Genomic DNA, 24469 nt, shown 5'->3' on the forward strand with positions numbered 1-24469 from the left:
GCAATCACAGTCCTTGGTATTTATCCAAATGAGGTGAAAAACCAAACATACTCTTACCATATGATCCAGCAATCACACACCTTTGTATTTACCCAAATGAGATGAAAACTTATGTCCACACAAAAACCTATACACAGATGTTTATAGCCACTTCATTCATAATTGCCAAAACTTGGAAGCAACCAAGTTGCCTTTCAGTAGGTTGAATGAATAAAGAAACTGTGGTACAACTAGACAATGGAATATCATTCAGTGTCAAAAAGAAATGAGCTAACAAGCCATGAAAATACATGGAGGAACCTAAATGAATGTTACTAAGTGAAAGAAGCCAATCTGAAAAGGCTGCACGTACTATATGATTCCAGCTATATGACACTGTGGAAAAGTCAAAACTATGGAGACAGTAAAAAGATCAGATGTTGCCAGGGTTTGGGGGGAAGGCGGGATGACAGGCAGAGCACAGAGGATTTTTAGGTCAGTGAAACTATGATACTATGGTATCACATATCATTACACATTTGTCAAAATCCATAGTTTGTACAACATTGAGAGTGAACCCTAATGTAAACTATAGACTCTGGGTGATAATGATCTATCAGTGTAGGAATGCAGGGTCATTAATTGTAACAAATATACCAGAGGAGGATGTTTTTTCATGATGAATTGTTCTCTTAATATATTGCTGGGTTTGCTCATATTTTATCTCGAATAATGGTAGTCATGGTCATCAGAGAGTTTGTAATTTTTGTGTGTATGGGAGGTACTAAATTTTGTGGTTGGAAAATCAACATTATGTTGCTTAAAAGCTTCTATTCCTTTCAAATTCTCTGGAGGAGACAAAACAGCATTGTAGCAATGTTCCTTAAATAACTGGTAGAAATTTTCATCGGCACTTGAAACTTTTGGTGGAATAGTGACAGGGATTATATGTTGATTATTTTTTTAATTTTTATAAAATATACTGCCTATTTTTTTCCTTTCTAGAGTTAATTTTGAAAATTTATATTTTTAAAAAACGATATGATTTTATTAATACAGATTTTTATGTTCACTTCTATGATACTTCATAGATAGTTTCTTTAACTTTTATAATTTCTTCAGCATCTGTGATTATTTTCCCATTCTCATTTTGTGCACTGCATTTTCAATGTGTTCTTCTTTACTAGGTCAGTTAATGTATTAGTGACTTTAGTTATTATTTCAACAACCTAATTCTTGAATTTTCACATATGCTATTTTCTTTCTTTTTTCTAAATTCAAACAATAATTTGATTTTGTTTCCCTTTGGTTTCTTTTGTTATTTTCTAACTTCTTGAGTTTGGTGTTGCATTAGTCAGGATAAGCTATGCTGCAGTAACAAACCCTAAAATCCAGGGACCTAACTCAGTAAAGGTTAATTTTTTGTTCGCATAAAATCAAGGAAGGTAAGGTCGCCTTTGTCCATCTTGTATGTGTGCCCTCTAGACCCATACAGTAAGGAGATGCTCACTATAGGTTAACTGCCTTGCATGGACATGATATAGTCCCTTCGGCTCACAGTGCTTAGATAGAACTAGTCATTTGACCCCAGTCTAAATGCAAGAGAGTTGAGAAATACAGTAAAGCATAAGGAGTTGGTGAACACTGTGTCTGGTACACATTGTCCAAAAACTATTTTTTAAATTACTTCGTGTAACTACAGGTGTCTCAAAAGTCTCAGAATAGTTTTAACCTTCAATAATTTTAGAAATATAAATGCTACAAACATAAAAATCATTTAAAAGTTTATGTCAATTACTTATAATTTTGTAAGTTGAGTTTTAGTTACATATAATTCTATAAATTTTGAATATAACATTTAAATATATTTTTAGTTCAGCCCCTCTAAGTAAAGAGGGAAACTACTAGAACCAAACTTAAAAATGTATTATCCAGGATTCATAAAACTAAATATATGTTAACAATAACTAGAATTTCAAATGATGTCTTTTGTAAATTTACAGTATTTATACTTCTGAAATTGTTAAAGATTTAAAATACATTGAGAGTTTTGCGACACTCTGCATATAAATTTAGAAAATTATGATTTTTCCCATGAGCAATGCTTTATTTATATTCAATATATTCTGATAAGTATATATCTTTATTTTGTAAAAGTTCTACAAGTTTAGTTTGATTCCCTCTAGAATTAAGATAAAAAATGTTTTATTTTATTATTCAATTTCTAAGCGGAAGAGTGGTTTATGCTTCATAATTACGGGTTTATTTTATGATAATCAGAGAATTCTGCCTGCATTATTTCTATTTCATGGAATTTATTGAAGTTGTTTGTGACAATAAATGCTCATTTAAAAAATCGTTCCTGAACCTTGTAAAATAAGGTTTATTTTTGGCCTTCTAAAAATAGAGTTATATTTTTATTAATTTGATCTAAACATTAATTCTTCAGATCTTCTACATCTGTATATACTCCTGCTGTTCTTTATATGAATTCTAGAAGTGGGAAGGTTGGATCAAATTTACATTTCTACTAACAGCTGGGGGCCCTATGTTCCTTATAATCTTGTCATCAATGTATAATGTCAAAGGTTTCATTTATTTTTCCATTCTGAAGAATGGCATTTATGGGTTTCTTTTCCATGAGAGAGGGACTTTCCTCCCCTGATTCCCTGACTATAATATACAGTTGATCCTCAAAAAACGTGGTGGTTAGGGGCACAGTTGAAAATCCAAGTTTAACTTTTGACTCCCTCTGAAGTTAACTACTAATCACTTACTGTTGACTGGAAACCTTAACATATATTTTGTATGATATGTGTATTATATACTGTATTCTTACAATAAAGTAGGCTAGATAAAGGAAAATGTTATTAAGGAAAATCATAAGGAAGAGAAAATACATTTACAGTAACTAGCTTATCAATACCATAAGATTATGTTGTCTATTCACAAGATGAATCATCTGTCTGTCAGTGCCTACATCAATATTGTCTTATATGATACAACATACTGTAGATTTTATATGTGTTACTAACACGACATCAAAAATGAAAAAAATAATGTGAATAAGATTCATATTTACTTACAGGTATAATAATTGATGCGTTGATAATGAAGAAGCAGCAATATGATTACTTCATGGTAGCCCAGGTATACACTGGTGGATGAATTTTTATAAATTTTTTTATGGCATATAGTATTACAGTCATATTCAGATTACAGCATTACAAACATCATTACATTAAAAAAAAACACCTGTGATAATAGGCTTTCTCCAATGATGAGAGAAAGAGGCATACTGTACAGCGATATGATTCTTTGAAAGCAAAGTTATAAAACATTAGGAAAACTAACACATTATTAATTTTATGTTACATATCACTCACTTTATGTCTCTGTTAGGATAGGCTACCCACTTCAATACAAGTCTTGCACATATGTTCTACATCATGAATACTTAGGTGACAATAATGATGATGACACAAAAATTTCTCATACAGTTCTTGCTGTACAATTATTAGATTTTTACACAAAGACACACACACATATACAGCAGATAAGTTTATTAATAGTAGGACATGATGATTATTTACTATTTATTAAGTGGAAACAGACCATCATAAGAGCCTTCATTCTTGTCATCTTCATGTTGAGTAGGCTGAGGAGGGGGAGGAAAGGAGAAGACGGTTTTGCTGTTTCAGGGGTGGCAGAGGTGGAGGAGGTCGAAGGGGAGGTGAGAGAGGCAGGCACACTCTCTGTAACTTTGCAGAAATACACTGTAATTTCTGACTTTAATGCTCTTTCAATTCTCTAAAAATGTTTCTATATGGTACTAATTCTTCTATCATTTGCTTTTGTTTTAGTGCCTGTATCATAGAAGGGTTCATGCCATAAAAGAAGTCAAAAGCATCTTGAATAATTGTAACCCTTCTGCCGAACTGCCTAATGTTAGTTTTTTCCTGGCACTGCTTCTTCTCAGTCTTCTTCCTTATCGTCTGGCACTAGTTCAGAAGCATTCACCTCCACCAAGTTGTATTTTGTTAATTCCTCTGGTATGGTGTCTATTAGTTCTTGAATTTCTTCAAGATCCATATCTTAAAACCCTTCACTCCCCACAACCAACCTGTTCTACCATATCTACAATCTCTTTCATAATGTCCTTGATTGGCTCTCCTGCAAATCCTGTGAAGTCATGCACAACATCTGGACACAGTTTCTCCAGCAGCAATTTATTTTTTCGGGTTTGATGGCATTCACAGCCTTTTCTGTAATAATGATGGCATCTTCAATGGTGTAATCCTTCCAGACTTTCATGATGTTCTCTCTGTTGGGGTCCTCTTCCATAGCATGGACAATACTTTCCTTTGAGAAAAGGAAAAGGCTCATTTTGTGTAATGAGCCTTAAAGGTCCTATGACTAGCTGATCTAGGTGCTGAATTAGAGACATATTGTTTGGGGGTAAATAAACCAGTTTGACAGACAAGTTGAATTCATAGGGTTCTGGGTGGCCAGGGGACATTGTCCAACATCAAAAGAACTTTAAAAGGCAGTCCCTTACCGGCAAGGTACTTCCTGACTTCAGGGACAAAGCATTAATGAAACCAGTCCAGGAAAGTTGTTCTCATTGTCCAGGCCTTCTTTTTGTACAACCAGAATATTGACCAGCTGGTATTTACTTTTCCCCTCAAGGCTCAGGGGTTTGCAGCTTTATAGATAAGGGCAGTCCTGATCATAAGCCCTGCTGCATTTGAACAGACCAGTAAAGTTAGCCTATCCCTTTGTGATTTAAATCCTGGTGCTCACTTCTCTTCCTTACTAATAAATGTCTTTTGTGTATTTTTTTTCCAGAGTAGGGCACTTTTGTCTGAATTAAAAACCCATTCAGGCAGATATCCTTTCTTCTCAATGATTATCTTAATGGCAGCTGTAACTCATCTGCTACCTCTTGGTTGGCAGAAGCTGCTTCTCCTGTTATACTGACATTTTTTAAAGCCAATCCTCTTACTAAAATTATCAAACCATCCTTTGCTGGTATTAAATTCTCCACCTTTAGATCCTTCACTTTCTTTTTGCTTTAAGTTTTCATATAATGACTTCACTTTTTCTCGAATCATATTAGAGTCTTTAGGTATACCTTTCTTATAGCAATGGTGCAGTCACATAAAAGCTGCATTTTCAATACAAGATATAAAGGTATTTCAGAAAAAGTGCAAGGTTTTCACACCTGCTGGCATAGCTGCAGCAATGGCTTCACAAATTTCCTTTTCTTCTCTTACAATGGTCCTTATGCTGGATTCATTATCTTGAAATGATGGGCACTCCAGATCTCAATCTACAGTATATACTAATCAATTCAACTTTTTCTTGTAATGTCACGACTTTTCTCTGCTTCTTGGGAGCACTTCCAGCATCAACAGTGGCACTTCATATGGGTCCCATGGTGTTATTCAAGGTTTATGGCATTGTGCTAAACACGATGAAAAATACACGAGAACCAAAAGAGATCACTTTTTTTTTTCGATATGCAGTTTACTGGAGAGGTAAACTGCTCACCTGGAGATGATTAGTGTCACATGACATTTTAAGCAGATACTAGCAACACTTGAGCTCACCGAAATAGCAGCAGGAGGTAGCTACGAAATTATTACAATATGTACTACAGTTAACTTTTTGCAGTTATTTAATACTGTATCTTTACATTTGTTTAGACTTCTATTGACTGCAAATGGCACCATGTCTGGTATGTTAAGTGTTTGTAAGTTTTGATAAATTTTAACCTTTTATAATAGATTTGTGTAGATTTTATGGTAGCAATGGATAAAATAGACAAGTATCTACATATATGTTATGCATTCATGATGTACCTTTTTCTTAATTTTTTCAATATTTCTAGTCTATGTGGTTCCTCTGTTAGTTTTTGCAAATTCTTGCCAATCTCCAAAAAATGTTTCCAATATATTTATTTTTAAAATTTTGCATATAAATGGATGTAGTTCAAACCCCTGCTGTTCAAAGGTCACCCTAACTGCAATTTATGAGAGACCAGATGTGGGAGAGTATAGCTCTTGGTCAAAGATAGACCCTCTGAGACTAGAGACTCTAAGATGATAATGGTTGAATTGTACTTTAACTTAATTTAGCTCTCATTCTTTCCTTTATTGGAATAAAGAAACAGTAATGTGCCTATGTTTTTATACTAATGATAGCAATTTATGTATAAAAGTCATTGTAACCAACAAATATAAATTGATTGCCCTGAAAACTTTTAAATGCTCAAGCTAGCATTCAGAATTTAAAAAAAAATAAATATGAACTCTGAATTCAACATCTTGAATAGTTTAAAGGTCTTTTAGCTTGTAAAGCTGAGAATTTAATTAAACTTAAAAATATCACAAAGATTATAGATGTGTACTTTTTTTTTTCTTTTCTTTCTTTTTTTTTTTTGCGGTACGCGGGCCTCTCACTGTTGTGGCCTCTCCCGTTGCGGAGCACAGGCTCTGGACGCACAGGCTTAGCGGCCATGGCTCACGGGCCCAGCCGCTCTGCAGCATGTGGGATCCTTCCGGACCGGGGCACAAACCCGTGTCCCCTGCATTGACAGGCAGACTCTCAACCACTGCGCCACCAGGGAAGCCCCAGATGTGTACATATTTTTAATCCAATGTGTATATTTTTGGTTCACTTTAATATCTGCAATGTTCATAAATATTCATACATTATGAATTATTACTCCTCAAGTAGTTTGATACATTTTGCTTTACTATATTTAAGCCAGGGATTAAATTAGAGGCAGATCAATGGTTAAATTACTACCTTTCACATTCCGTGGATATTCATTCATTCATTCATTCATTTATTGTGAGAACACTTAAGTTCCACTCTTAGCAAATTTCAGTTATACTATACAGTGTCATCAATTATAGTCACTATGTTATAGCACATTTCCCTTTTACAATGCAACATGAGTTTTATTGCAGTTCTGCTTTTTAATATTAAATTTTGGTTTACATGATGACCATTTGATACAAACATCTTAACATTATTAAGTGGATAACTCAAATCCCAAATCAACATGCATAAAAATGTCTCTCAGGATCCAATTCTCCAAAGATATCCACTGTGTGGGATTGAAATACACTACTTCCAAAATATGACATTTTATCATAAGGATTATTTTGAGCTGAAGCATTTGAGATTCAGTAGATGCAGAAAGAAGTCTTCTTGTAGCTTCCCCTATCTGACTAAAAGCATAAACTTTTGAGAATGAGAAGTGCCATAAAACACTTTCTCAGGGAAGTTCTAAGGCCATGAAGATGATGGAAAGTCAGTATCAAAATGTACCTACACAAATGTTTTTACCTAGCCTTTATCTTCCATTAGTTTTCCCATATATTTACCTTTCCACAATTTGCCATCCCTATAAACTCAAAGTCCTTTTCTTTTGTCTTGTCCCCTCTGTGTGGGTAGAGGAAAAGGTTTTTTCCTCCCTACATCAGCCATCTTCATAATAATTCAGGTTTATTTTTAAGTTGAGTCATATTCAGAAAAAGCTGTTTCATAAGAGTTCCTTGCAAAATATCAATACACACATACAAGATAAATCACAATCACTTGAAATTTTCTATTAACTTTACTTAACCCTGTTATTTATTATTTATATGTTTTCTCTCCATGTTTTCTGTCATAGACAGTTCAAACCAGTTTTTACTAACATATAACTTTTAGAAATTACTTTATTATGAAGGCATTTATAATTTCTTTCTTCATAAGGAAATTTCAGCCTGGTTTTACCTCTAAATTTGCTAAATCTTGATAGCATATTCATTTAGTTTTAGCTCAGGATTTTCCAAGTAAATTAATATTTTTATTTTGTTTTCCTATAGCCTTGCTAGTTCCTTAGTCATATACCTGTTAAAGACTGTTATCTGATATATTTCAGCATTAGTCCAATCAAACAAATGCCAGAAGCAACAGGAGAAAAAATATTCACTTAGAATAATGTTAGCCTTAGTCAAAGAGCCTGATGCTCTTTGGCATCAGAATTAGCTTGTTAAATAAAAACTTGCTTATTTAGTTAATAATTCATTCATTTAACAAGTTATTCATCTATTCATTTTCAACTAATATTAAATGTTCCATTATGATAATTTCTAAACTCAAAGTCACATTCTTCTAACCAATAACTCCCAAACTAAGAATCTTTACATAATAATTGAGAAGAGTTACCTGTTAAAAATATTGTTGGAAAAATAATCATTTGAAAATACAACTCCCTCACTAGGAGTAGGCCTCAGGAGTATTTATTTACCTATGCCCATGTTAGCTTATATTTATTTCTTTATCTCTTATTTACAGGCTTAATTATAGCCAGGAGTTGTGTTTAAGAAAAGAAACACAATTCCTTTTTATATATTTAAATGCTCATGGGCCATGTGGTTCCTAGAGTATCTGCTTACGCACAACTGTGATAACTTTTCATTTCTATCTTTTGGTTGAAATACTTAATAAAGGGCAAAATGAATCACGAAGAACCCCTGATTAAGCAATTCAGAAGCAATTTCACATTAAGCAAAACTCCCAGAGATGATTCCAGAATGTATCCTAAAATCTACAGAAAATTCTTTCCATGGGTTATTTGGATAATGATACCAATCATTTCACAAATTGTACAACAACAGTTAATTCTCTAAACTTCAGCTCATCATCTGGCATAGAGAAGGAAGTAAATAAGTTAGTTTTTCATGTTAGGTAGCACCTACTGTATGGAGAAAACCAAAATGGAAACATCATAATACTAGAATAACATAAAAAAAAGCTTCAGTGACTCTCAAAACAAATCAAAGGTTTGAATGATTTGAAAGTCATCACTTTCATCTTAATGGAGTCTAGCGACAGCACAATAAAATTTAGGAAACTGGTTAAAAATAAATGCATATAATTATGCCTTTTTTTCCCTAGTCATCTTCATTAAATTTTATGGTAAGGATTTATCTATGAAAAGGGGAATGCTGTAAGTGGGTTTAGCACACATGTCTCTCTCTGGACGTGAAATTCCAGACTCTGAATCCAGATTGCCTGGTTTCAAATCCCATTTCTTCCATGCTGGCTCTGTGAGCCAGCAAGTTAAAGATTCTTTTGACTTTTTAATTTGAGAAAGTTAAAAATTGCTCTCAGCCTCAGTTTTCTCATTGTGAATTAGCATAATGAAATAAGTTCATGCAGAGAACATTCTTAGAACTGTGCCAAGTCCACTGATAGTTCTCAATAAATGTTACCTACATTACTGTCATGTACAGAATGTGAGCAAACCTACTAGAAACACAAGGATACTTTTTATAAAGGTGAGATGTGGATTGAGGAGGGCCCCAAAGGAACCTGCATCAAGGAAGCAGGCCTGAGGTAGAAGTTGAATCCAGTGTTCTGCTTACCTGTACTCCGACAGGAAAACTTGGTTTTGTGATCACACAATCGTAAGGTACCACTGCAGCCTTTTTCATCACTACCATCTTCACAGTCTTTTTCCCCATCACAGCGCCACAGATCAGGAATACAATTTCCATCAGGGTGACACTGAAATTCATTCCCATTACAACCAGCAGGAGAACGAATCTCTTAAATTGAAATGAGGGAGAGAGGCAGAGAGAGGAAAACAAGAGAGGAATTATGATTGTACTTGATAATATTTTTTTTCATTTTTTTTTCTTTAGGCATTATAATGATCCTAGAGAGAATCTATTTTTACTTTATTGTTGAATAGCTGCAATACTGTCTAGCATTTTGAAATTTGTTTTAGAAACTTTAATAATTAGAGAAAATAGTTCTTGCCTCCCACAGAATTCCTAAAAGTGATGAATGTTAGGAAAAAAAAGAAAGAGCAGTAAGATAGTATGTGGATATTCTGTTGTGATTTTAATTAGTATCAGTGTGATTATTGAAGGTATTTTCTCTAGAGCACATAAAAGAGATTTCACATTCTACTCCAAATGTTTAGACTTTTGTTGATCTTATGACATCTCTTTAGATAATTTCTTTCACACTGGTAACAGGTAAACAACCAAAAAGAAAATAAGAAGTACATTCTGACTAACAAAATCTTTGAAGAATAATGTCCAAAATGTTGAAAAACAAAACCCTCAGATAATTAAAAAAATTATTAAGTACGTAAGATTTCAAGTTTAGAATCAGAACAGACACAAAAGAATTTTATGAGGCACTATGCAGTCAAAGTCAATTTATCAATTAATAACTCACATAGTGCCCAGATAACATTATCACTCAAAACCTGATCACTAAAAACATAGGCTAAATTTTGTAGGTAAGCATAAACAAGAATAAGAAAAAATACATGTTGGACATATAGATGTTTTTACAGTATAACAGTTGAAAAATATGACAGTAATCGGCAGTACATTAAATTTGTATTAATATCTAATATAATGAGATATAATAACCAGAATCTCCAAATACTGTTGTAAAGTCAATATTTTAGTATACATTTTTCTAGACCAAAGTTTTAATGTAACAAGTTTATTGTGCATCTCAGGTAGCTATAGCCAACAATTAATTTACATTATATCTATAAAAGCAATTATTCTACATCATTATAAAATTGAAACAAGTCCAGGTGAGTTTCTCATTACTTAATGAGCTGATTTGGTAGGAATTGTAAAACTATCAGTAAACAGAAACCTCAGTTAAGTAGAGTTGGGAGACCAGAAGGGGAGATCTCTTACACCATGCAGCTGTAGCAGAGTCCAACAGGAAGAAGAAAGACTCTTCTTTCCTGTCAAGGACTCAGCCTATGAAAATCCATGGACTCGTTGTTTACTAGAGCCCTACCATCTTCCTTTTTTACTCTCTATAAAAGCATTCCTTTTTCCTTGCTGTGAGGGAACTTGCACATAGCTCACCATGGTGCAGACTCCAAATTGCAATTCTGTGCCAATTCCAAATATACCAGTCTTTGCTGGAGAAATATCTGGCTCTCAATTTGTTTTAGGTCAACAATTTGGTGACCCATATGGGGACTAGAGAAGACTCTCGATGGCTCCAGGGCTGGTGAATATACAGGTGCAGTACCCACAGCTGAGTCTATTGTTGCTCACTGCTTTTCCTGCTGACCCTGGAGTTTAAAGGCAAGTCTTTCTCTTAGATCCAAACTCACACCCCCTTTCCATCTGAAGCTCTCCAGGCTTTATTCAGAATCTACTTAAAGCTTTTGTCTTTCTGGTTAAGGCCTTGTTCTGCATGTGAGTACTTGTTTGGCACTTAGGTCTGATTTTGATATCAGACTCTTTCACTGAAACTGGTTAGCTTTGTGTATTCCCTTTGAAACAGGAACTGCTTCACCTGAAGGTGGCTAATCTTTGACCCATTCCTCTGAAAACAGGGGTTCTCTGCAACAGTGCCAGGTTTTTCAGCCTTTGGCCTATTCTTTTGAAAGGACGATTCTCTGGAAACTGGCTGAAAAAGCCTTTGGCCTGGCTCCTTTAAGCTGTTTCCTTTGAGTTGGCTGGGATTGTCTTACAAGCTGTCTGAATCGAACCAGTTGTGCTGTAAGCTGTTTGAAAATTGTTCTTTACTCTAGAGGAAAAATCTCTAGGAAATGATACTCCAGTTATCTAAGTATTTTGAAGGCCTCCTCCATTATAGGGACTCTGGTCAATTTTATGTTTAAAAGCCACAGTCCTTCCTCATGGGCACTGCTAACTAAATGGACCAACCTGACCAAAGGCAATTTGGAATATCAATGGCTTTTATGGGGAATTTCAGAAATCCCCACACTTAATTTCCTTAAAACCAAATTGGGCTACAATAGCTCAAAAATTTCCAGAACTGAGTGGAATGCTTATTTTACTTGGTATTTTGAGGCTTCCCAATATACTCAGGACTCTAAAATTGCCTCTCTGCAAAATAAGATTTTAAGATTAACTGAGGAAAAGGAATGATGAAAGAAAGATAAAGTGGCTCTCAAAGCCTCAGGTTCTTTTTCCTTGGCATTTTTGTCTCAGGCTCCACCTCTGGTGCCATCTCCCTCCTTCCTTTCTATTCTGCCTATGCCTCCACTGTACCCTCAATCCCCCCATACTCATTCTCTGGCCAAACTTCCCTTTTCCTCTGAACCTGTCAGAACATGTTTCTTTAAAATTAAGCCTTCTGAAGGTCCAGAGGCTAAATCTTTAATATCTTATACTCCCTGAACTAAAGCTGAACTGTGAGACATAGTCAAAGATTTTCCCAAAGTAACCAAAGATCCTCATAGTTTTGCTGAGGAATTTAATATAATCACTCAAGCTCACCAACCTGGTTTCTCTAACTTATATCAGCTAGTTCATATGCTCATCAGTGAAGGTCAGACCCAGCATTGAGTGAAAATTGCTAATTGGGAAAATTCTGAAAGATGCCCAGAATTACAACCAGGAGAACAACCTGCTATCTTACTATGTGTCAGGCTCAGAAAATTGCTAGGCAACTTTACTGAGCAATTACTAGGGCTTTTCCAAAGCCTACTGACTGAAACAAAATTCAGGTTTGCACACAAAAAGCTGCAAATCTGTTCATAAAAATTACAGTTGACTTTTGATTGTCTTTAAAGAAAATTCTGGTCTTCCTTCAGATGTTGATTAACTCAAGTAGCTTTTAACTCTTTGTTTATTAATGGGCTGAACTAAGATCCTTCCCTTTTAGTAAAAAGGACCAGTATTAAATGGGAAACTGTGTCCACTTCAGATTTAGTTAATCTGACAAACCACATTTCTTGTACTCTACATGAATCACCTCAAAGGAAGACCATCAAAATTGTTAATCTTCAACTCCAATAAATGAAGGCTCCTAAACAAACCCAAAACCCTCGTAGTTTTTGCTATTATTGCAAAGAACCAGGGCATTAGAAAAGAGATTGTTACAAACTTAAGCACTGTAGAGCCTTCATCCCTCTAACCAGTCTTTCCAATGCCCTCCAATTCTCAGTGGTGGGCTCTGAGGAACTGGAGGGGCTCTTCCCAATCCTCCCTCTTAATCAGCTTGGAGAAACATTTCTCCAAGAGGATGAATCTCTTCCAGTCCTAATTGATACCACACTCTTGTGTGCTCAACCCCACTACCATAAAACAGCCCCTGACTTGGAGTACTAAAACAATTCAAATAGTGGGGATTTCTAATGAACTTCAAGAGGTTCCAATGTCCGAATGTATTCCCTTTTGTTTAGGCCCTTTGAGAGATACACATCCTTTTCTCCTTAGTTCCTCTACACCTATCCATTTATTAGGCTGGAAACTTCTTAAAGAAGTATGCCAGAAATTCTTTCTCTGAAAAGGGAAAAACAAGTCTAGAAACTGACAGTGTCATCAAAGAACTAACCAGGTAAATTAAGTGGCCCTCTAACATCTTTTATTTGTTCTACTTCTGATGGTACTAGAGCAGATTCTGAAAATATGGATCATTTGTCCCTATTGAATCAGCTACCATTTTCCTTATTGGCAAAATCTCCAACTGATGTTTGCAAAATTCACAGTGCATCTCCCATCAAAACTTAAACAGAATCCTCAAAACCTCTTCCCAGAATTAATCAATACCCTAAAGGAAAACCTTAAAGCCCATAATAGAAGAATACAGGCTCAGGTCTTCATTATCCTATGTACTAGCCCCTGTAACACTCCATTTTACCAGTGAGAAAAGCAAAGGGCCAAAGGTGTTGGTTTCTTCAGGAACTCTGAGCAGTAAACAACACTGTTATCCCTCAACACCTTGTTGTTCCTAACTCTCATATGTTACTAACATCCTTTCCCACCAGAAATGAATTCTTCACTGTAACTGAGTTATGCAGTGCATTCTTTCATATTCCAGTTGATGAAGACAGCCAATACCTTTCTGCCTTTACTTGAGAGTAAAAAAACAATTCACCTGGACAGTAATGCCTCAGGGATATACTGAGAGTCGTTCTTATTTTTTGCAAGCCTTGAAGGCTGGTATGAATGATATAAAGTTCTCTCAGGGTTTTACTTTGCTGCAATATGTGGATGATTTGCTTCTTTGCTCTCCTTCTTAAGCCTCTTCACAGGAAGGCAGCGTCCACTTAATAAAGCTTTTGGCCTTAAAAGGACGTAAGGTTGCCAAAGAAAATTTGCAGTTTGCCCAAACCCAGGTTCAATATTTCAGTCATCCAATATCAGAACAAGGGCTACACCTAGATCCAGATACACTTCATGGTGTCCTAAGTTTCCCAAAACCCCAGACTAAGGGCTACTGTGAAGTTTTCTCAGACCAGTTGGTTATTGCTGAAATTGGATTCCAAATTTCTCTTTTAAAGCCAAATTTCTTATGTTTTTCTCAACAATAAAGACCACCTGACCCAGTTTTGTGGGAAGAACTGATTGACATAGCCCTCAAGGCCCTAAAGGAGAATTTGATGAACCCACCTGCCTTTGGGCTTCCTTATTATCAGATTTCCTTTTACTCTTTCATAGATGACAAGAAAAGGGAATAACTTTGGGGTACTCATCCAAAAACTTGGCAACCACCGTCCATATAGCCAGTAGCTGGACCCTGTGGCACATGTATTAGAATCACTGCAGCCACTTCCTTGCCTTAGAATCACTGCAGCCACTGCTCTTTTTGTTAAAGCCACTGAGAAAATTGTGGAATGTCCTTTAATCATTTTTGTACCTCAAGCAGTAGAAGTCAACCTGAATTCTCATTGTACTCAACACTTCTCGGCTAGCTGCCTCATATCCCATGAAGTCCCTTTGTTATCTGTCCTTCACGTAACTCTTTTATATGATAATAACTTTAACCTGGCTACTCTTCTCCCTTCTGTCACCAACAATGTCCTTCATGACTGCTTAATGTTGATAGACAACCTCCTGACTCCTTGTAATGATCTACAGGAAATTCCACTGGGTAGTGTTGACTTCTCATGGTTCACTGATGGTTCTTGTTTAAAAGGTAACAATGACAAACATTGTGGTGGTTATGTTATTATAACTCCTTTTGATGTTGTTAAGGCAGTGTCTTTACTTATGACTACTTTGGCCCAATAGGCTGAATTACACACCCTTACACAGGCTTGTACTTTAGTCAAGGACAAAACTGCCAGTGTTTATACTGATAGAAATATGCTTTCAGAGTAGCTCATGATTTTGGAATGTTGTGGAATGTTGCTTCCTTATTTCCAGTGGAAATAAAATTAACAATAGTCCTTGTGTTCAGGAATTATTGAACACAATACTTTTACCTTCCATTTTAGCTATTATTAAGATTCTGATGCATGCTAAACTTGACTCTCTGGAAACTAAGGGAAATCACCTTGCTTGTATTTCTGCAAGGAATGCTGCCCTTAAAGGGACCAACAGCAGCCAAACCTCTGTCATTGTCCAAAGGGACATCTCCCCAAATGATAATTTAGAAAAACTGGCTACAGAAGCCTAACAATGGGACTCAGAAAAGGAAAAACAAGATTGGAAATTTAACAATTGTTTGTTTGGAAAAAAGAGAAAGCTCTGGTTTGGACCAAATAACTCAGTACTACCAGAGACTCTAAAATCCCCACTCCTCATCATAATACATACACTAAACTATTGGTCTACTGATAAAATGATGAATCAATATTGTTGGGGAAACTTTAACAAAGCTGCAAAAAGCGCCTACCTCACTTGTCCCACTTGTCTGAAGTACAATCCAGGGAAGCCTGTTTGTACTACTTCTGGCTATTTTAAACTGTTTAATGGACAATTCAAAGTCTGGCAGATGGATTTCATACAACTTCCTCCATCTCATGGATATAAATATGTTTCAGTCACAGTCTGTATGTTTTCCCACTGGACTGAAGACTTCCCTCGCAGACAGGCTATTGCCTTTTCTGTGGCTAAAGTCCTTTTGGGAAAGATTATCCCTACTTGGAGGAGCTACTCTCAAACTTTATAGACATCTGGGAATCCATTTTAAGGGCCAGGTGCTGTGGCAAGTCTGTGATGTTTGGCTGGTTTTACAACACTTTCACTATGGTTACAACCCTCAATCCTCAAGTATAGTTGAACACACTAATGGCATTTATTATTACCACCTGGCAAAATTTGTAGAGGTCCTCCAAATACCTTGGCCAAAAGCATTGCCATTGGTCCTTTTAAATGTCAGATCCATCCTTTTGGGAATTCATAAACTTTCACCCTTTGAGATAGTCCCAGGATGCCCAGTGAACTTGACTTCTGCTTTTTTTATCCATAACTTATAAAAGGAGAGATACTGTAGTATTGAAAAGGCCTGCTTGCTTCTATTAAAAATAACCAAGCTTTGGTAGAGCAATCTTTTCACAGTGTGCCCTTGGGAGACAAATACCTTGGAACCTGGAGATTTCGTCTATTGGAAAAGACACTACCAGAAGAATTTTCCTCAACCTTGCTGGAAAGACCATACTAAGTACTGTTAACCAACACTTGTGCCACCAAACTCCAAGGAATAGACTCTTGATTCATGTGACACACCTAAAGAAGGTGCCGAACCCTGACTGGACCTGCACATCATCCAGTAACCTGAAAGGAAATACTTCTCGGAAATTGAGGCAGTCGACATCTGAAGACACAGCTTTCCCAAGTTATCTATACCAGGCCTGTTGGAAGTTTGTCACCAACCTTCGATGCTGACGTAAAGATTCAGATGATCTCCAGGGTCTATGATCTTGATAACGTATGGACTTTAAATAAAAAGTGCCTGAGAGTTCTCCCTCCTGCCCCTCCTTGTTACTTAAATGTGACCTTACTAGGTTTCCAGTCTGAGACACTACTGGAAATGGTCTTTCCTGACACTGAGGGACAAAAAGCCACTGAAACTAGAAAATCTGACTCTTGATCAATGATGCTTTCAGCAAAAGATCTTAATCAAAAGATAAAAATGTAAAAAAAAATTAATAAAAAGAATCCTCAATTAAATAGAGGTGAGAGACCTTAAGGGAAAACTCTCATATCCTGCAATGACAGCAAAGCCCAGCAGGAGAATAATGACACTTCTTCTTTCCAGGAAAAGACTCTGTCAATGAAAATCCTTGGAGTCTTTGTTTACTATAGCCCTCCCAAATTTCTTTTCCTTTCTATAAAAGTGTTCTCCTTCCCTTCCCATGTGGGAACTTGCACACGGCTCACCAGTGTTTCAGACCCTAAATTGAGATTTTTTGCTGATCCTGAATAACCTCACCTTCACTGGAGAAATATCTGTCAGTCAGTTTGCTTCAGGTCAACAGAATCATGTGGTTATGAGTTAAGATTAGACTAAATTAAGGTCAAAGCTAATAATAACACTTCTATCACCAAGGCAGCTACTTAATCTTTTGAGACCTCTGTTTGTTCACATGGAAAGTAGAGAGCCTGCAGGGTCGTTGGGAGGAATAAATTGGATATGTGTAAATGATTATTTTCACTAACATTTTTGTTGTTATTTTCTATGATATAAATAGTTCATTTCCTGATTTGTTTATTTAAAGAATTTCAACAAATATAATATGTCAGTTGATACAATATTTTAAAGATGCACAGAATAGACTTGCTTCTACCTCCCAAGTATTCTTAAAGTAGTAATGCTGAAATAACACCTAACTAAAAAAAGAGATAAAAAGGATCCCCACTGAAGTAAGAGTAAAAATGTTCTGTTGGTAGAAAATAGGAGTTCCATTCCATGAAAACTTAATTTCCAAAAGTAGCTACTCCTAAGAACACATAGTAATTACACTCAATTTAAAGAGAAGGGGCTGGGTTTAGGCTGGCATTGAAGTCCCATCCAAAAACAGACTTTTCCTACTTTCCTAATCATCCAAATTATTCCGACTTTGGATATATAGAGTCTTCATGATTTAACTAAATACTTGGGTGCATAGACACAATCAATAAAGATGGTAGAGTGTCTTCACATTTGGATGATATATATGAAATGTGATATAGCCACTTCCTACCATATTTAATTGAGTATATGCAGAGTGCCCTATTTAGCAGTACAACTTAATTACTACAGTGGTAAAGAATGTTGAGACTGGTTTCACAAACAATATACTGTGAAGCCTTTAAACTTGGGATCTTTTTAAAGGTAACTTGAAAATCCTATGTGATTTCAGTATTCAAGAAGAAAAAGGAAGACAAATCAAATGGAGTTCCAAGGCATTTTCAGCTCTCTAAGTAATTCTATGATGAAGAAGGCAACTTCCATACAGCAGTGAATGGCCTTTAGTTCTTTTTCCTAGTACTTAACTTTCCATGAAAACAAAACTAAACAAACTTTGGCTCAGTTGAATTTTATAACCTGCTGTATGAGCTCAACCAATAACATACAAAAGTTGTATTTCAGGTTATTCTCACCCAGTGATTCCAAATACTTAATAAAGAATTAAAAAAATCCATTGATTTTTTCTATATTCTTTAAAATAAGAGTTGAAGGCTGGCAGCTCCCATATTGAATCTGTCCCTCAGTATGTTTAATTTAGTAAACATACTATAGACATTTTAAAAATCTAAAGCTTTCTTATAAAAATCTCGCTTTTCCAGTTCCTTGAAAAGTAAGATTCTTGGGTTAGCATCCTCATAAGGTAACAACTACTACGTGCTTTGTATGGAGCTGGACTGAATTTTATTAATGATTCCCTGTTATAACAGAGAGACATAGATATTCCTTTATATTTTATTTTTTCCCTAACAGATTTTTTTCCTTGGTGGAGGTGGTCAGTGGGCCAACTGCTAACTCCCTTTTCTTTTGCTTTTGATCTACTTCTGAGAAACTGTAGGAAAAATTTTATTTCACTCTTACTTTAATATTAATACTAACTTTACTGTCTTTACAAATTAGTTTTTCATCTTTATGAGTTATTTTAATGGATATTTGTGAATAATCCTGAAACTCATCATGTTTCTCTCTTTGCAATAGCTTTTAAGAATTTAGAGCCAAATTTATGGATCATTTTTCATGATATGAACTTGTTTATACCAATCTCACCCTCATATTTATTTACATTACTCATCCTTACTTTGCCTTTGTTTGGTTCCTTCCTCTTTATAAACTTTAATCTTTCCAGGTTATAACTTAGATTACTTCTGGAAATGACCAGAGGACTAAGTAAATAACTAAACAAAATAGTAATATGTAAGGAAAACTTGAGAAGAAGTAACACATTTTACATTTAAAATGACCTAATTTGGAAATATTTTAGTAGCCTAAATAAAATTAAACAGTATATGCCAAATTCTATTCCATACATTCATTCCTCTCCTCATCTTTTATTTCTCCAAGGACAATGTTGCCTCAAAAACGTCAGTAGTAATGGGAGGAATTCCATGTTTCACTAATTATTGTGAGTGCAATGCTTTGCCTCTTCTAAACATACTTTGGACTTGGTTTCAAAGATCTAGTTCTTTTGAGTTATATTCCTCAACATTTAACTCAGTGATTTAATGGGAAATTCTTAAGAAGATTATGTAAACTTAGAAATCTGGAAAGAAAAACCCGATTCAAAAAGAGACTTGCAAAATATAAATTGTTGCTTTGGGAGAAGGGAATGCTTCTCCTGATCCAGCAATATGGCAACTTTACATATAGACTTGTAGTCTTTTAGCTCAATATTATTTACAGAAGAAAATAAGTTGTGGTCACACAGATCAAAGCAGAATCTATGAAGGCAGAGAGCATGCTGCTACTGTTTGAGATTTTTTAAATTCTATTTGCATTTTCTTCGCTTTGCTTGGTATTGTTTTGTTTATCTATTTGTCCTTCATATGTGAATACACTCATTTGTTTTCTTATTCTAAATAAACATTTATCTTATAAATTTAAATACAAATGTGGTGTTTCCCTGAGGCTTTTTTTTTCTTCGTTTTTTTCCTTAAACTACACATGTCCAAACCTTTGTGGACTATCTATTAAGTAGTACCATAAACAACCAGATTACAGCAACTTTAAAATGAGGATATAGTCTGGAGAAGGAAATACAATATACCATCATAAATATTCAAATCTAAATGGTGAAACAATTCTCCTCTAGATTGCCTTCCTGTGTACATTTTATCTGTTAATGTCCATAATTTTCTTTGACTCATTTTACTTAAAAAATATGTATATATTTATCTAGGATTGGGTCTCTTATTCTGGTGTTTGTAGATTCAAGAGATTCACGGGTAAGCCTTAGGAATTCATAAAATCTCAGAAACTATACACGATGCTTCATGCTAACATGCCTTTTTTTCCCTTGTGGAAGGGATTCTGAGCTTTCCTTGACTCCTACAGCAGACTCTAAGAGGAACGTGGAGACCAGTTTCACACTTCCCTTTCTTTATCACCCATTCCATATACCTTGCATATAACTGGTAGTTTATATGGTATTCAATTTTGCTTATACTTCAAGTTATCTAAGAGTTGATTAAAACCCAGTGAAAAGAAGTATCACCTATCTGCTCCTTTTGATTTTAATTAAATGTAAATAAATAGAACTGCTTATTGAGAGCATCCCACTTCACAGAAACAGAAACTTTGTCTGTGGTTATACATATGATAAGCAGCAGGGATGATATTTGAGCCCACACAATTAAATTTTAGAGCCTGCTTTCTTTACCACTCTCCCATTAATAAATAATTATATAAGAACATAAACTAGATTCATCCAGAAAGCAGTAAATGCAATGAAGAAAATGGGTCAGAGTAGTGCTATATAGGAAAAAAACATACATCACTTCTGATTCACAATTCATTGGCTAATGCTAGTTGCATGGGGTGGGGCCCCATCATGTTGGTCACACTCAACCACAAAGTTTCCAGGAAGTACCATCTTATCATGTGCCCAGAAAAAGGAAAAAATAGAACTATATTGTGAACATCTTTGATGACTATCATAAGGAGTGAGTTGGGTATAGAGAATATCTTGACAGCATGATCAGAGACGCCTCTCTGAGAAGGTGATATTTGAGATGAGACCAAAATGAAGGGAAAGAGCCAGCCAAGCAGGTTAGGGTAAAGAGCATAGTAGGCAAAGGGAATAACAAATGCAAGGATTCTAAAGCAGGAAACAGACTTGTTTTTATAGACAGAGAACAAAGTGAATGGGGGTGGGTTAGAAATGAGATCTGAGAGGTAGGCAGGGGCTGGATCTTGTGGGCTTTATCAACATCTATGGTAAGATAAGTTCAACAAGTATCTTTCTGTTAGAGATTTTGAAACAGAGGAGTGATGATGATATAATTTAATCTACATTATTAAAATTCTCACTGGCTGCTGTATAAAAAAAAGTGGAAATAGGGAGACCAAATAAATGGCTTTTGCTGGCATCTAGGTGAAAAATGAAAGGTAGGGTCTGCCTTTGAAAAGATCATAAAATAGTCTGCACATAGGGAACTAGGCAATGTATGCAGTTACAAAGCAATATCCTAAGTGCTTTGTTAGGAATGAACACGGTGAGAACATGCAGAGGGGAAATCTAACCTGGACTTGGGGATTTCAGAGGAGAAATTCTCATGACAGAGGATAAGAAGAGAGTTCCAAGCCATGACTAAGAGTCAGGCAGAGGGGAAAGTAGAATGGGACAAAAGATATTCTGAACAAAGTCAGCAGCATTTGTAAAATTCTGTGTTGTGAGTGATGGATGGGAAGAGTGGAAAAAGAGAAAACTAGAGAGGAGACCAAAGCCTAGAGCTTGAATGGCCTTGTATGCTATGCTAAATGGTTTGGATTTCACCCTACAGGAAACTGGGGGTCACAGAAAGACCTGCTGCTAGATTCGGTTATGCTCAGATATGTAGTTTGTATCTATCTCTTTGGGAGCATTTAGACAATAAGTAGAAAGAGAAAAATCTCTAAGATTCCACAGACTTACAAGGAGTTACATATATGTATCTAGTTTATTTGCTTGAACACCCAAAGTTTATACTGAAGTCAAGTAGACTATTAAACACACACCACACACACACATACACACACACACATTTTCATATTCCTTCCCTTGCCAATTCTCATCCTACCTCCTACAATAAATTAAAAATACTCCAAATGTATTCCTCAATGTCTGTTAACTTTGAGTAAATGTTGATTTTTAGAAATGCTATCCCCTTCTGCCAGAAAACACAGTAAAAAGTGGTGGAATTTTATTTTCTCTTAACCGTCTTGCCAAATGAAATCAGCTTCTGGTAACAGTTGTTGATTTTGCCCTAGATGGAACACTGAAACACTCTAAGGAACCTGTGATGACCATTCTAACCTGAGTTTCAGGCTTGTGGGGTTCCCCAGAGCCCCAGATACTTAAGCTTCAGGGCTTGGCACACAATCTATCTTTGTAATATGGCTTGTCCCAGTGGAATATTAAAATGATGACTATGTTTATATGTATACGCTCATGCTGTTTTACTGTTATGTTTTCACATTGCTGATGCTGGTTATATTTTTAACTAATGCAATTTTATTGTATTTTTGCCCTGAAGCTATTTAAACTAAGCATACAATTTAGGGGAATCTAATAAATAAATAAACACAGAACCCTGGAGGAAATGTGGCAACCGATGGTGGAATTTATCCCAATATTTAAATGAATTCATTTTGACTAAATATTTGCAGTTAGTAGACTAGTAACTGTGCAGAGACAGAAAGGAAATTTTTTCTCCTAAAGTTAAAAAAAATAGAAAATCAGGGTTGCAAAAATTATATTTATACTATGTTTTTCTTATTCAGATTTATAAGAAATGTTAAAGTATTCCTGAGAAAATAGCTAATAATAGTGTAGTAAATTTAATGAATTATTTAAATTGTGAGACCAGTCTTGGGGGGAAAAAACCTTCTTTTTATTGTTTTAATGGAGTTTATACTTTAATTTGTCATTTGTTGTAAAAAGCTTTGAAAAGTAAAAAATCACTATGTATTGCATGTGCACAAAGCTTCCTGCATTTCTCATAATCATCATGTGTCAGTTCCTGATTGGTTCCTAGCTTTTCAAAGACTCACTATTTACTAACAGTTCCTATACATGTTGGCTGCAGAGTCCCAGGTATTCTTCACCTGTCCTGAAACTACTGAGAATCAGATTGGCAGCCTATCAGTTGTTTCATTTCATTTACCAACAGGGTGTGGACATATGCTTGGCCTGTTTCTGTCTGAGGGAACCCTTAACAACTCCTTAAAGTGGTTAGGCTGTCCTTGATTTCTAGAAATCCTTAGGAGGGATGCTTGTTTAAACCTACCTACCAGCTCTTGAGCTACCTGGCTAGAACTGGGGTTGGGGCTGGTGGGGGTACCTGTCCTGCTCTTCTCCAGGTAATGTGGGATGAATTCCCCAGGGACAACTGTGTGACTGATGGCTCTACAATCTCTGATGTGAACTAATAATGAAGTCAAACCTGGGGCCTCTCTTTTAAATCAACTTGTCCTCATCCCATTGGACCTTGATGACAGCCTGCATGTCATCTAGTTTATAGATGGTTATTAATATCACCACCCTTCCCACCTTCCCATCCCAACACACTGCCTGCCAGGGCATGGTTTTTGTGTTTTACTTTTTATTCCAACAAACTCTTTTTACACCCATGTGTAATCCTTGCTGGAGATTATCCTGATAAGAAGTTGAATGGGACTATCAAAACCATTGATTAATACTTGGATATAATGAAAAATTTAATAATAAATAAAGAGACCATATTTCAAATCTCTGAGATTTATTGTCAGGGTCAATTAGAAAAGTTGAATAGAGGGAAATGGAAAAAAAATGTGTGGGCACTCCCTCTTGCAAAAGCACCAGAATCACAACTAACTGCTGAACAGTCATCAACAGGAGGACACTGGAACTCACCAAAAAAGATGCCCCACATCCAAGGACAGGGAGAAAGCACAATGAGATGGTAAGAGGGACGCAATCACAATGAAATCAAATCCCATGGCTGTTGGGTGGGTGACTCACAAACTGGAGAACACTTATATGACAGAGGTCCACCCAGTGGAGTGACGTTTCTGAGCCCCATGTCAGGTTTTCCAACCTGGGGGACTGGCAACTGCAGGAGGAATTTCTAGAGAATCAGACTTTGAAGCCTGGCGGTATCTGATTGGGGGATTTTGACAGGACTAGGGAAGAGGAGACTCCACTCTTGGAGGGCACACACAAAGTAGTGTGTGCATCAGGACCCAGAGGAGGTAGCAGTGACCCCATGGGAGGCTGAATCAGACCTACCTGCAAGTGTTAAAGGGGCTCCTATAGTGGCCAGGGGTGGCTGTGGCTCACTGCGGGGACAAGTAACTGGCAGCAGAAGTTCTGGGAAGTACTCCTTGGCGTGAGTGCTCCCAGAGTCCCTCATTAGCCCCACTAAAGAGCCACGTAGGCTCCAGTGCTGTGTCACCTCAGGCCAAACAACCAGCAGAGAGGGAATGCAGCCCCACCATCAGCAGACAAGCAGATTAAAGTTTTACTGAGCTCTGCCCACCAGAGCAACACCCAGCTCTAACCAGCACCAGTCCCTCCCATCACGAAGCTTGCACAAGCCTCTCAGAAAGTCTCATC

General features: G+C 36.1%; 1 protein-coding gene across 1 annotated transcript in view; it reads right to left on the reverse strand.

The window, feature by feature from the left end:
* The window catches only part of LRP1B (LDL receptor related protein 1B), a gene marked incomplete at its 3' end in the record, with an annotated part of 2351282 nt that overhangs the window by 673276 nt on the left and 1653537 nt on the right, over positions 1–24469 (reverse strand). Inside the window, exon 44 of the mRNA XM_082630936.1 lies at positions 9408–9590. Coding sequence (XP_082487062.1) covers positions 9408–9590 — 183 coding nt within the window. The remainder of the gene's footprint in view (positions 1–9407; positions 9591–24469) is intronic.

The sequence above is a fragment of the Mesoplodon mirus genome, assembly GCF_964341445.2.
Source record: "Mesoplodon mirus genome assembly, chromosome: 8".
In the NCBI taxonomy this organism is placed as follows: domain Eukaryota; kingdom Metazoa; phylum Chordata; class Mammalia; order Artiodactyla; family Ziphiidae; genus Mesoplodon; species Mesoplodon mirus.